This window comes from Miniopterus schreibersii, assembly GCF_964146895.1.
Source record: "Miniopterus schreibersii genome assembly, chromosome: 22".
Taxonomy (NCBI): Eukaryota; Metazoa; Chordata; class Mammalia; order Chiroptera; family Miniopteridae; genus Miniopterus; species Miniopterus schreibersii.
The window spans coordinates 11,263,135-11,277,861 of NC_138124.1; the positions used below are offsets into that span (position 1 = coordinate 11,263,135).

General features: G+C 51.4%; 1 protein-coding gene across 1 annotated transcript in view; it reads left to right on the forward strand.

Moving 5' to 3' along the window:
• CEMIP (cell migration inducing hyaluronidase 1) overlaps nucleotides 1-14,727 on the forward strand; it is a 104,208-nt gene that overhangs the window by 82,334 nt on the left and 7,147 nt on the right. The window contains exons 17-24 of the mRNA XM_081124738.1: nucleotides 1,488-1,573; nucleotides 2,468-2,599; nucleotides 4,111-4,146; nucleotides 4,228-4,383; nucleotides 6,811-6,991; nucleotides 8,156-8,371; nucleotides 11,114-11,325; nucleotides 12,123-12,308. Of these exons, the coding sequence (XP_080980864.1) occupies nucleotides 1,488-1,573; nucleotides 2,468-2,599; nucleotides 4,111-4,146; nucleotides 4,228-4,383; nucleotides 6,811-6,991; nucleotides 8,156-8,371; nucleotides 11,114-11,325; nucleotides 12,123-12,308 (1,205 nt within the window). The remainder of the gene's footprint in view (nucleotides 1-1,487; nucleotides 1,574-2,467; nucleotides 2,600-4,110; nucleotides 4,147-4,227; nucleotides 4,384-6,810; nucleotides 6,992-8,155; nucleotides 8,372-11,113; nucleotides 11,326-12,122; nucleotides 12,309-14,727) is intronic.

Sequence of the window (14,727 nt, forward strand, 5' to 3'; positions counted from 1 at the left end):
CCAGTCCCTAATGTGCAGATGAGGAAACTGAAGAGAATGGACACATTCAGGGTCAAAAACAAAACAAGGGTCAACTAAGGGAGTAGACCAAAAAGGAGAGATATATTCTCAGAATGACCTGTGCTTACACCTAGGGGGTGGCCTGTGAGGAGGGCTTGGCAGGATGGGCAGAGAGAGGATGTGGGTGGGGTCATATCCCAGAAACGAAGAAAGAAGAGCACTCACGGGGCAGAAGACAGAGGTTAGGAGGGCCATAGTGCCACCTGACAGAGAGAATAGCGCAGGCCTCGGAGGGGGCATTTCCGAGGCTGTCATAGGCCCCTGGGAGCTGTCTCCATACGGAATGGGACATACGGGTTGGGGAGGGAGAGAATGTATTGTCTGCTTGCGAGACCCCTGAGGACCTCCCATGAGGGGGTGTTGAGCCATGTTGGATCTAGATGTTTGGAGATTGGACCAGGTGAGGATATGTAGGAAGGGTGGTTTCCCACAGGAAGTAGACCAGGTCACCAACACAGGTGGAGGGATGGCCTTGAGGAAGGTGGCAGGTGGCCCAGGAGGGAAGACAAGCCTCGAGCTGGACGGACAGGAATTCTGAGCAGTGGAGGCCCCTTGCTTGGCATTCATGCCTGATGAGCCCAACTCCACACGCACTGTGGGGGGTCCTGTGCAGGGCTCCTCACCTGGGCTACCATATTAATGCCTCACAGCTCTCTGCGAAATGAGTGCTGTCAGCCTGTCTCACAAAGACTACAGCTGAGGTCTGAGAGGTATGGGGACTAAAGTCATAGCTCCTGAGGGAGGAAGCAGGAGTCTAGCCAACATATGCTCACATCACTGCAGCTTCGTTAGAAGTCAGTTGGCAAATTCAGTAACCAGAGTGACCTCCAGTGATCTAGATAAGAGAACCCTGAGTTTGGGCATTCCTAAGAGGTCAAGGGAGCCCAGGAAGGATGGGGCACGGCCTCACTGGGCAGCACCACTCAGCTGCTCTGCTTCCCACTCCCCGTGGCTGACAAACGGACACCTTTGGAGCCAAATAAGAAAGTGAGGTTCTCTTCCTTGAGCCAGGCAGGATCCAAGACAAGACCCTGGGAGGGCCACAGACCTCCAAGGTAAAGATGAGACTCAAGTTCAGTGACACATTTCCCAGGAAAGAGTAGCCATCATTCTTGACTTGGGTCCTGAGGTGGTGTGAGTGCTGGGTGTGGGCTGAACTGAGAGGCCTTGGACAAGATCCTTAACCCCTATAGTCCTCAACTTTCTCGTCTGAACCTCCAAGAGGACACCATATTTCTGGTCTGACCTGAGCAATGCAGGTTCGCCTCCCTCACTGAAGACCCCCTATTTCCACTAATGCATCCTGAGAGCAGAGCTAGTTTTATGGGAGCATTCAAAACGATGCAGTGAGGCTGGGTGTGAGAAGATGCCTAGCCTGCAGTGCAAGCCAACATGTCCCTGAATGCCTCCCCCTCTCCTGCCCACAGGCTGGCATGATCATAGACAATGGTGTCAAAACCACTGAGGCCTCTGCCAAGGACAAGCGGCCCTTCCTCTCTATCATCTCTGCCAGGTAATCAACCCTGGGGACCCCTTGAGTAAACCTCATTCATTCATTCATTCATTCATTCATCGGCTATCTTTTCAGCACTTTCTCTGTCCTGTACATTGAACTAGTTGCTGGGGGAATCGTGGTAAAAATCCAGACAGGGCAAAGTGTGGATTTGAGCATTTAGGATTTCAGCATTAGGGCTGAATTAGGTTTCAACAAAAGCCAATACCTGGTAAGTCAACAGGATTGTCCAGGGCCATAGCAGATTGGGCTGGGATCAAAACATGGAAAGAAAAGATGGGAAGAATTTCACCATCAGTGTAGAGAGAAGGAACAGGCAAGTTGTGACTGTAAATAAATCTGGAGCTCAGCCAAGGCCAGGGGCTACTCCTAAGCCTCCAGGTAACTAAGAAAGCCTGTTCCCTTTAAGGAGACCAAGTTGCTTGGGCTCCATCAAATCTAACACCAGTGACAGGATAATGTCCTCAGAAGACATTTGCTGTGGCACACAGCAGTGAGCATCCAGGCCCCAGAAAAGGCTCGAGGTCAAGGTTACCCCCCAGTTGGTGGAGAGCTGGCATCTCCTTCGCCCTGTGGGCTGCATGGCATGCTGGGTTTCGGACTGTCTGAACTTCCCTCTGACCTTTGACCATCCTAGGGTGGGGGTGCTCCTCAGTGAGGCTGATGAATGAGAGAAGGGACAAGTCTGTCACCTGCATGGGGCTGGGCCCTGCTGCTTCTGTGTTGAGCTCAGAAAGTTCAGTCCTGAGCCCAGATGATGGGAATGAGCGGCTATTTCATCAGAATCTCATGGGCACCATGAGCAGAGAGATGCTCACAGCCCAGAAGGGCATCCATTCAGGAGTCCCCACACCAATCCCTGTGTCTGCCCCCTCCCCCCATGCTGTGCCTCAGGTACAGCCCTCACCAGGATGCTGACCCTCTGAAGCCCCGGGAGCCAGCCATCATCAAGCACTTCACTGCCTACAAGAACCAGGACCACGGGGCCTGGCTGCGCGGCGGGGATGTGTGGCTGGACAGCTGCCGGTGAGTCAGAGCCACGTGGCATTGGCACAAAGTGGGGATGGTGCTCCTGCCCTGGCACGGGAGAGCAGAACACGGCAGAGAGGAAGCACAGTGAGCTGACATGTGGCTTGCTGGCACCCAGCCCCATAGAATGGCAGCAGGCAGTGACCCCAAAACCCCTACACACAGCCTCAGCCCATAGTGCCAGGTGCTGGGGGTCAGGGTTTGCCTCCAGATCGTCACTGGGCATGGCACCCTCGGGCTACACAGCCAGCCCGTGAAAGTGGGGAAGAAGAAAGCTGGCATGGGTTAGGCACCTAAGGTGTGCTGCATCCTTGGTTGCCTTTGTTTCTTACCGTGACTCTCAAAGGTAGAAATTGTCATCTTTATTTTGGAGATGGTCACCTGGGGCTCAGTTTAGTGAATTTCTCTTAACTAGTAAGTGCTTTGCCTGGGGGTTGAAATTTCAGCTCATTGGACTCCAAGGCCTAATGAGAAGTGAACTGTGAAGTAAGGTCTCTGTGGAGGGCCACCAGTCCACGCAGGACAAGAGCCAAAGGGACAGGCGGCTGAGTTGGGATTTGTTTTAAAGCAGTATCGTGAAAAAGTCCACTGGGAAAGAAACGTGTTTCTCCGTTGTATTGTGACCACTCAGAGGAGAAATAAGGGGGAAAGGGGGCAAGAGGAAGTGAAAGTGTGTAAGGAGGGGAACTGAGACACAGAATTCAGAGAAAGAGAGAGAGGCTGCTCAGAAAAACAGAGCCTGGGAGAGACAGACAGACTCAGGGACAGTCGGACACAAATGGGAGTGCCAAAGGGGAAGCTGGCAGACCAAGAGTGGGTCAGAGAAGTTGTGAGTTTTGAGAAGAGGGCCAGCTCTGGGTTCTGAGGGGCATTTGGTGGGAGAAGAGACAGGCGTGTCCCTATGGGCTCTGGAGGGAAGTTACAGGCACAGTAGAAGGAAAAGCTTTCCAGATGTTAGTGAGATGAGCTGCGCATCCCTAGAACAGGCCCACAGACACTTGAAAGATGACTGTGCAGGAGGCAAGTGAGAGAAAATAGGGTGTCCATGCTAAAATTCTCTGCAGTATTCCAGGTCCTGGACTATCTGGGTTCTGGTGTGCTGGCGGTTCAGGTCCCCACAGAGACAAACTGTGAACCCCCTGCTGGAAGGGGTGGACCTTCTAGCTCCCTGCAGACTCCTTTAGGGTGGCCCAGAGTCTGGTGGCACCGAGGTTGGAGTCCCATGAGTGGGCAGGGTTGGCACAGTCAGGGCTGACAGAAGATGGGGTACCTTCAAGGGCTTTGAGCATTTGGCCATTGTGTCCATTGCAGAAAGACCATGCTGGCAACCACTGGACACAGGCAGGGTGGGAGGGGACCTGAAATATCCCAGGGCCCTCAGCAAATCCGTGCTCAGGTAGAGATTCCTCCCCACACAGTAGCCACAGTGTGGCTTCAGGGCACAGAAGGGTCCTTCCCCACACTACGCTGAGCGAGACTCTGCTCTGACTGTCTGCTTCTGTCCCCAGGTTTGCTGACAATGGCATCGGCCTGACCCTGGCCAGGTAAGAGCACCTGTCATTGCGCTGGACCCTCCTTGGGAAGCTGTCTCTGGCCACCTCACCCCAGGCATCTTCTCCCTACAGTGGCGGCACCTTCCCATATGATGATGGCTCCAAGCAGGAAATCAAGAACAGCTTGTTTGTTGGCGAGAGTGGCAATGTGGGGACCGAGATGATGGACAATAGGATCTGGGGCCCCGGCGGCTTGGACCACAGCGGAAGGACCCTCCCGATAGGCCAGTAGGTTTACCACCATGGCGGCCACCTTGTTCTGTGTGACTTAACCTGAGTGCCAGTGAGGGAAGGAAAGGTGCTCAGTTGTGGCTTCTGCCTGTTAACTATGAATTCTTCTGTCCATGCGCGGTCAGAGGAGTCACTGAGAGAGCTGGGGTTAGCCAGCAGTGGGGTGGAGTCCAGAATGCGAGAGGGAAGTCAGACTGTTGGGTGTAAGTCAGCGGGGCGACGTGGCTATCACATGCATTGTGGGGCTCTGGGCTGCATTAATAGGAGTTACATGTCAGGATCACTGAGGGGTTCCTTGTCCTCTGAGACATGCCCACTAGGAGCATTTCATGCCCTTCTGAGGATGGTGGTGAGTCAGGCCAGAGCACACAGGAGGGAGAACAAGGGGGGCGACCCAGCCCAAACTATGTCACAAGCAGATTAAGATATTCAACCAGCAGGTGGGATCCCTCTTGTGAAGATATTCTCAGGGCTGCTGTGCACACACAAGACTCATTCTACGTGGGCCCTAAGGGTTAGAGTGGGTGTAGTGCTGGAAAGAATTTTCTAGCAGTCAGATGTGTTCAATAGCAGAATAGCAGGGCGGCCTGAAGAGTCACAGCGTCTGTGTTGCAGGAGTTCAGACAAAGGCCAGATAGTCGCCCGGTGGTGGTTGCGGGTGCGGGTACGGGGACTAGAGAGTTGACAGGCTAACAGGACACAGGGACTCAGTCGTTTCTTCAGAAGGCCACAGCCTGGGTCAGTGGAGAGGAAGTCTCTCCCCCCGATGGAGCTTCTGTTCAGACGTGAATCAGGCCCTCAGCACATGGCCCCATCCTCCGTGTTCTAAGACGAGCCCTTCCTGGCCCCTGAGCTTTCTTCTCTTTCTCTAGAAAAGTATCCTATCGAGGCAGGACACAGGTCTAAACTCCTACCTGAGTGCACGTATATGTTTGAAAAGATTTTGCCAACAGAACCAACCGGTCCCTCAGTGCGAGCTGTCGAGAGCCCTTGTTCTGTCTAACCTCAGCGAGGTGGCCATCCCTTCAGACTGTTTTTATGAGCAGCTCTGGGTCTGCATAGCTGGGCTCTCTTTGCTGAGGGTTACCAGCTCCCAGGCCCAGAGCGTTCTGATGACTTCCAGAGGTGGGTTTGTTTATGGCAGCCTGACACCTCTGTCAGCCTCGGGCAGGGCCCTCCAGCTGCACTTGAGAGCAGGAACCTGGGACCTGCACTCTTAATTGTGGGTGATTCATCCTGTCTGGGCCTGGGTTGGGGTCTAAAGTTTAACTCTAGAGCCCGGGAGAATGGGCTGTCCCGAAAATGCCTTAAATGGAAAAATGCACAGGGCCAGCCCATGACAATCAGGATCCAAGGTCATGACATTAATCAGCTACTAATAAAACAATACAGAAATGCCGGAGGTCCCTGGTGACTGAAGACGCATCACCAAGACTATGTGACGAGGGCGTCCTTGGGGAACCGCGTCTGCATGGAAGGGGGCCCAGTGTCATGACTGGGGACAGCTGGGTGTGGCCTCTCCCCACGGAGAGATTCATTTCTGTCTTCTTTTTCGTCTTTCTGGCCTTTCTTGTGTTCACTGTGGAAGGAGAGGGCCCTGGCCCGGAGGTAGAGATACCAGTAAAGGCAGAAAAATTGGGCTTGGAGAGCGAGCAAGGCTGGGTTTGGGACAGGACCAGGGTCCCACCAGGAACCCAGCTAGCGCCTCTTGGGCCCTTGCCTCCCACGCCCTGCTCAGGAGGCCGAGGCAAATGGAGAAGGGTGTCTGAGCACTCTGCCCCATGCTGGGCCCAAGGCAAAATTTCTAGGTCACAGTCCTACTCCAGTCCCCCTCCCTCCATTACCAAGCCTGCGTCCTCTCCTGCCTGTGAGGTATCTGGACCCTCTGGGGGTCCTCTGGCAGTCTACCATGGTCCCGTCTGCTTCACTCTGTTCCCCAAATCCAACATGCTCCCCATCGAAAGGCTTACTCACAGACAGGAAGCTCATCTGAGTCTTAATCTGATTAAATTGTTACAGCTGGTAAGACTGAAGTGCTAATGACTAATGGCTCTCCCTTCCCAAGAGACAATGATACTGGTACTCTCCAGCAGTATTTACGGTATTTACCCAGTGACTCTTCATAGGGTGGAAAAATTGGGGAATTGGTTTTCAATAGAGGATGATCCCCAAAACCCCAAGCCAACAACTAGACAGACATTCATCTCTCCATCCACCCATCCATCCACTCACCATCATTTATTGACGTTTACTATGTCCACGAATGCTTTCCCAGTGAATTAACAAGTGAGTCAGTGTTCTCTGGATGGGGAGTTGCTGGGGGTAGGGGTCAGGAAGCATTTATCCAGAAGGTCTCTGTTGCCATCTCCCTTGGAGGGGGCAAACTTGGCGATTTTTCTGACACCGACATCCCTAACTCCACAGGAATTTTCCGATCCGAGGAATCCAGTTCTACGATGGCCCCATCAACATTCAGAACTGTACTTTCCGCAAGTTTGTGGCCCTGGAGGGCCGGCACACTAGTGCCCTGGCCTTCCGCCTGAACAACGCCTGGCAGAGCTGCCCCCACAACAACGTGACCAATATTGCCTTTGAGGACGTCCCGGTGAGTGAGGCGCCGGGGCCAGCTCCCTGCAAACCCAGACTCTAGGCAGTGAGTCACCAGTCCCCGGGGGCTGGACTTGAGCTGCTGCCACCACCACAGGGTTTGAACGGCCTCCTCTGAGCAGGCTGGGCCACATCCCAGTTCTCTCTGCATCCAAACTGGAAAAGTACAAGCATGGGGTGCCCCACAGGTCAGGTTGGGGTCGGTGCCTGCTTGCCCTTACCCTGCTCAAAGCCGCCAGGACCTCAGCGGGAGCCGCACACTGGGCTCCAGGTTCTGAGGCTGCTCCTCCAAGCATCTTGCATTTGACCTGAGTCTCGTGACTCGGCCACCTGAGTTGGCAGTTAATTTTAAAAACCTGCAGTGTCTGAGGGAATCTTTGCTGAAGATGCTGTCTTCAGTCTCTCCCTGAGGGCAGATCATACGCAGGGGCCTCCTGGCTACAGCCAGCTGACAAGTAGCAGAGAGGGTAGAGAGATCGGTAGGGGCTGCCCCTGGAGACTAGGCAGGTCCGACCCCCTGGTGCATTTTATCCGAGTTGCAGATTTCCCAGGCCTTTCCTCCCCCTGCCCTCCGCTCCTGCCCTAGGCGGGTCTGCCGGTTACAGCAGACTGAGGGAAAAGATGTGAAACTGAAGTTACCTAATTTCTTTACTCAGGCCACTAGGGCCTGAAAGAGGCCAGTCATGGAAATCTCCAGGGGCTCATGTGGAAAGACTGTCTTCCTGTAACACAGCCCACACTCACACATGTCCCCTCCCCACATGTGTGTATACACTTCCTCATACAAACATTCACCGCCACCTGTCTCATTCACACGCACACACACACGCACGCACACACACACGCACGCCCAGGCCCATGTCCCCTGCCCATCTCTGTACCCTTGTGAGCCAGGGACCAGGTCACCCACAGTAGCCAACGCTCCCGTGAGCAGAGGCTAAAATACTGTGCTGGGTGTGGAAGTTGAGGTAGGGGGGAGGTCTGGCCTTTTTTCCGGCCCCGTCTGCAAGGTCAGCGTGCGGTTTCCCCCAGTGCCCGAGAGCATCTTTGGTTTGGCTGGTGTGTAATGTCAGCGGAAATTGGAAACTTTGCCCCGGTCTGATGACGACTGCAGTTTCCCTTCACCTCCTGGCCCTGCCTGACTTTCCTGGGCTCTGTTCAGATTACTTCCAGAGTGTTCTTCGGGGAGCCTGGGCCCTGGTTCAACCAGCTGGACATGGATGGAGACAAGACGTCGGTGTTTCACGACGTGGATGGCTCTGTATCCGAGTACCCCGGCTCCTACCTCACCAAGGCTGACAACTGGCTGGTCCGGCACCCAGACTGCATCGATGTCCCTGACTGGAGAGGGGCCATCTGCAGCGGGCGCTATGCACAGGTGGGGCGCATTGGCACACCTCCCTGGTTGTCCGTGGTTGCTCACTCCTGTGACAGCATTAAGTGTGTGCCTGCTGCATGCCAGGCTCTCTGCCAGGCCAGAAGGACAGGCTTCTCTTCGTTCTTCCTTCATTCTTTCTATTTTTCTTCCTCACCCAGTAGAATTTTTAAAAAACTCAAAGTGGAACACTTTGTAAGCACTATACTTGCAAAAAAAGCACTCTGAGGTCCAATGCATGGATTCAGGTCAGGCTCCAGCTCTTACTAACAGCATGACCTCGGCTTGGAGCCTTGGTTTCCTCATCTGTAAAATCAGGGTAATAGTTGGACCTCATTAATGAGATTGGGGGGCAGTTCATATAAGGTACCAGCCCAGTCCTCCAAAAATATAATGCAGGCCACACTTGTGATCTTAAATTTTCTTGTAGCCACGTGAGAAAGGGAAAGCAGGTGAAATTAGTCTTAATGATAAATTTTATTTAACTCAATATACTCAAAATACTATCATCTCCACATGTCATCGATGTAAAAATCGTTACTGAGACACTAATCGTTGCATTCCTGCTTTTTCCTGAACTAAGTCTTTGAAATCCACCGCACATTTTATACTCATTGTCCACTCTATTTGGACGCAGATATTCAGCAAAGTAAGAGCTACTTGTGTTGAATGGGAAAATATTTTACAGAACTATTGTTTTGAAATTTAAGTTTTGATTAAAATAGAATTTAAAATTCAGGTCCTCAGCCACACTGGCCACGTTTCCAGTGCTCAGTGGCTACAGGTGGCCAATGGCTAGCATATGGGACAGCACAGGGTTACAGTGTCTGCAACATGGTAGAACTAAAAATGTTAATTAGCTCTTATCACATGGTGGTTGCTGTTATCATCTGGATGAATGACTGATGAACGTTTCCTGTGGGCAGGAAACATGTAATGAAGTTGTCCTCACAACTCTCCCACTGTGGAATCAGGATTTGGGGCATTAGAGCTGAAAGAGCGTTTGGGTTTCGGTAGAGACATGAGAGGGAGCTGGTGCCAAGCTGATGGGAAAGGGCCAGGTGGGCACATGGTGGCAGGGGCTCACTGAGGGCAAAGGTGGGAGGAGCATTGTTTAGCAGGAGGGCCCAGAGGAAGACGGCCCTGGTTGGGGGTAGGAAGCCCAGAACGTTTCTCTCTGCAGTAGAAGGTGAGGTGACTTGGAGATGGTGGAGTAGGCCTTGGAGGGTAGCCTGCAGAGAGTGGTCAAGTTGGAAGAGCTGCTATAGGGAGAATGCTGAAAAGACCCTTGTGGAAGGAGGGCTGGGCTGTGTTGGAAACCCAGTGGACACTGGACACGGTGCCCTGGAAGAGGCCTCTCTTCTGGCTATGGGGCTTTCTCAGCCCTGGGAGAGGAGGTAGACCTATGGGATGATCTGGGCAAGGCTTCTGCTGCGTGTGTGGCCAGGGCAGGGAGCTGACGGGGTCACAAGCAGTGAGTGTGACGGTCTAAGGAAGATTAAAAGGGAAATAGGGCCCTGGCCAGTGTAGCTCAGTAGTTACAGCGTTTTCCTGCGCTCCAAAGGGTCCTGAGTCCGATCCCTGGGCTCCTGTGGGAGGCAGCCAATGGATTTGTCTCTCACATCGATGTTCCTCCCCCCCCCTTCTCCCTTCCACTCTCTCTGAAGGGCAATGGGAAAAATATTCCTGGGTCAGGATTAAAAAAAAAACAAAGGGAAGTAGAGTCAGAAGGAGCTGACAGTGAGAGCCATGCCTGCTCATTAAGGGGTATCTAAACCGTAAGCAGAGCACCCACACTTTGGGCATTACATGACACCCCTGGCCCAAGGGTGGGATGTCACCTGGTCTCCCCTCCCTCTCTCTTCCCGATCACTCACTGCCCGTCTTTTGTAGGAAAAGGCTGACTGGCAGCACTTGCTTTGTCATCATAACCGGCCACTGGTTAATTATTATTGATAATCTTTCTTCACTTTGCAGCTGCTTTAATCTACCTTTAAACATTCAGCACTCCTGACAACTCCACGTGAGGGGCAGGGCCGAAGTTCCTCTTTCCAGTTTTATATGCGATACAGTTGGAGGGAACGATAACACCTTCCTCCAGAGGCACAGCATTGCTGTCCCCCGGTGTGACGTTCTCTCAGCCGCAGGTGCCACCTGAGAACACGGGACACAGCATAAAACAGTGTCTTACACCGAAGCTGGCCCAAAGCCCCTGGGCTCTTTGGTCCCTGGGACTCAGTGGCTGACAGTCTTGCTTTCAGTTTTTTCTCTGAAATGAGATGCTGCCCATCTCCCCAGTGTGCACTGACACCCTGTGGACTGGCCGCGGGGGCCAGACAGTGAGACCGGGGGGAAGCTGGGCCGCTCACCCAGGCCCTCTCCCAAATGCAGGCAGGACAGCAGGCCATGGGAGGCTTGTGGAAGTTTTCTCTCCCTTCCTCTTCCTTTTTCCAAAATTTGCCATCTGACTGTTAAGCAAACTGCTCCCAATTTTCCGTGGTGTCTCCTGAACACAGCACTTTTTGAAAACACACACAGCCTTGGCTGGACTGCGCCCCGAACGGTGTGTGCTGCGCAGAGAGAGCCCCCTTATTTGGCCTCCCTTTCATCTGTGTTTTCTAAAGAGTGCTCTGTTAAGAGAAAGTGTGTCTGGAAGTGCGGTCTGTAGTCAGATGTTAACCAGACGCTCCTGGAATAATCCCTTGTAATTGCCCCGTTGTGTGCTTCCTTTTTGGGTTTTAAAAGATGTACATTCAGGCCTACAAGACTAGTAACCTGCGCATGAAGATCATCAAGAATGACTTCCCCAGCCGCCCTCTGTACCTGGAGGGGGCGCTGACCAGGAGCACCCACTACCAGCAGTACCAGCCCGTCATCACTCTGCAGAAGGGCTACACCATCCACTGGGACCACACAGCGCCCGCCGAGCTCGCCATCTGGCTCATCAACTTCAACAAGTGAGTGGGGGCCTGGCCGGGGCTCAGGGCAGTGGTGACGACTGCAGAGCCTCGGCTGGCCACGTCCCCCCTGCAGGAGGAGCATCCACAGGGGTTGGCATCACCCAGCAATTAAGAATCAGAAGACCTGGGTGAGCCCCCACTGTGGATGTGGGTGACCTCAGGCAGGTCATCTGACCCCCCGAAGCCTCAATCCCTTCCTAGGAGACAGGGACAGTAACACCTCACAGGGTACAGTGAGGATCCGGCGAGATCACGTATGACAGGCACTTCACCCCGGACCCAGCCTCCCAGTGTGCTCAATATATGGCAAAAAAAGTATCTGGCAACAGTGTTACCATTTCACACAGAGGGAATGGGATTGAGTTGAGGGTGTTTGGATAGGGCTTCATGTATGTATTTAGTTCAAGTATTTTTAATACCCAGTATTCCTGTGAGACAGACATTTATCGGATGTGGAAAATGAGACCCAAAGATGTGACGTGGGCCCTATGATCAGGCTGGGTCAGGAAGGGGCTGACCCAGGTCCTCCAGACTGAACTGACGTCCAGTTGAAAGAATGTCTTTTTCCAGCCAGAGTTCCATGAGGAGCTCCCCCATGTAGACCCTGGAGATGCCCTGCAATGGTCCTCTTCTCTCCTTGAACACTTTGCGACTCAGCCATTACCAGAGTTGCGAGTGTTCTTCAAAATCCCCATCACAGAAGGGGAGGCGCCCCTGCTGGGGAATTCTTGGGTCTCTCCCAGGGCTGCCCAGAGGCTGGCTGGCTTGTAACCTGACTCTGCCTCCATTTCTAGGGGTGACTGGATCCGCGTGGGGCTCTGCTACCCGCGAGGCACCAGCTTTTCCATCCTCTCAGATGTGCACAATCGCCTGCTGAAGCAGACATCCAAGACAGGCACCTTCGTGAGGACCCTGCAGATGGACAAAGTGGAGCAGAGCTTTCCTGGCCGGAACCACTACTACTGGGACGAGGCCTCGGGGTAAGGATCCCCACGCGGCTGTGTCCATTTCCTCCCATGGCCTGTCCAGTAATACTAGGAACCGCCCTGCAGTGGGTGCAGGTTAGTGTAGGGTCCTCCCCTAGGCGCTTTCATTCTGAGGCTGATGGTTCTATCCACCAAGCACATTTTTCAAGTTATTAAGCTTTGCACGTAAGACAAACATCTGTGTTCAAAGCCCTCACCCCTTTGCTGAATGCATGAGGTTTAGTCGATAGAGATATGGGGAGGAGGCAAGGGAGCTATTCAGTCCGCTCCCCTATAAAGAGAGCCTAACATCTTAACGTCGCCAACACATCTCTGCAGCAATGACACTGGGCAGCCAGCCCTCTGGGGAGTGAGGGAAGGTGACTTGGTGGCCATTTTCCACCCTTGCACTGAGATGAAGGGTGTGGATATAGCTGGCATGTGCTCTCTTTTTTTGTTTGAGATAATGGCTCTATCAATTTGATGACAGGAAAATTAGAATTTGAAAATCAGAAGCATAAGTATAGTGTTGGGGTTGTGGGGCAGTAAAGAACTCCCCCTCTTTCCCCACATAATTTCTAAACCAGTTGTGGGGAGACAAACCAGCAGGTGGAGAGGGGATTGTCAGTCTTACTGCTGCTGGAGCTGTGGGAGGTCAGAGCTTCCCCTGCCGCCCCCACTTGTACCCACCCAGCCCCAGGTGGCATGGAGCCCAACCCCCGTGACTTAGGGTACGGAGGAACTGAACGAGTGTCTGCTCTCTGTGGGTGGACCTATATGACACCCAGGCAAAGGGGGTGCTTCCCTTCCCCCAGGGAAAAGTGAGTGAGGGGGTGGGCCTGGAGTGCATAGAAAAATCCTTCCAGATGGAGAGGAGGAAGACATACCCTCCTACACCAGTAGGAAGTGTTCTGATTAAAAAACAAATGCCATAGAGTCAAGTCCTCGTGGCACTGTCACATTTTTTCTTCTTTTAAAATCATGTTCAAAAGATGAGAATTTTTCAAATGCAAACCGCCACTACACAAGTTGACCCTTTTTGATCAAAACATTGAACAATCTAAGATTTTCCCTTTTGTTACCTTTAAGCAGATTTTGTTGTATAATTCAACCGTTTTGTTGGTAGCTTAGCTTATCATGATGCCAATTGATGATTATGCTGTGCTTTTAAAATAATTTTAAAATTTTTTCAATTACAGTTGACATACAGTGTTATATTAGTTTCAGGTGTACAACATAGAAATTAGACATTTCTATATTTTATGAAGTGATTACCCCGATAAATCTAGTAACCATCTGTCATCGTACAAAGTTATTGCAATATTATTGACTGTATTCCCTGTGCTGTACTTTACATCCCAATGAGTGCTTCGTAACTACCAATTTGTGCTTCTCAATCCTTTCCCCTTTCTCACCCAGTCCCCGAACCCTGCTTCCCTCTGGCAACCATCAATTTGTTCCTGAATCTATAAGTCTGTTTCTGTTTTATTTGTTCATTTATTTTTTTAGATTCCACATAAGTGAAATCATATGGTGTCTTTCTCTGATTTATTTCAATTCAAATAATACTCTCTAGGTCCAGCCACGTCACAAATGGCAAGATTTCATTCTTTTTATGGCTAATATTCCATTGTGCATATATGCACCACACCTTCTTCGCCTGTTTAGGTTGCTTCCATATCTTGGGTATTCTAAATAATAATGCCAAGAACATAGGGGTGCATATATTTTTTCGAATTAGTGTTCCGAGTTTCTTCAGATATATTCCCGGAAGTGGAAGCATCGGGTCATAAGGCAGTCCCTTTTCATTTTCTGAGGAAACCCCATACTGTTCTCCATAGTGGCTGCCAGAGGCTGCCTTCCCACCAAAGGTGCACGAGGGGTCCCTTTTCTCCACGTCTTTGCCTGCACTTGTTTGTTGATTTATTGATGATAGTCTTTCTGATAGGCGTGAGGTGATATCTCAGTGTTTTTTGAATTTTCATTTCCCTGATGATTAGTGATGTTGAGTATGTTTTCATATGTCTGTTGACTGACTATCTGTATTTCTTCTTTGGAGAAATGTCTATTCTGAACCTCTGCCAATTTTTTAATTGGATCTTTTGGGGGGGTTTTGGTGTTAAGTTGTGTGAGCTCTTTATATATTTTAGGTATTAACCCCTTATTGGATGTGTCATTGGTCAATATCTTCTCCCATTTGGGTGTTTCATTTGGTTGAGATTCCTTTGCTGTGCAGAAAACTTTTCAGTTTGATGTTCAAATGATATCCCATTTGTTCATTTTCTTCTTTTGTTTCACTTGTACGAGGAGATATATAAAAATATCTATTGCTAAGAGCAATGTCAGAGAGTTTACTGCCTATGTTTTTTCTAGTTTTATGGTTTCAGGTCTTATATTTAAATCTTTAATTCATTCTGATTTTAATTCTTGTATA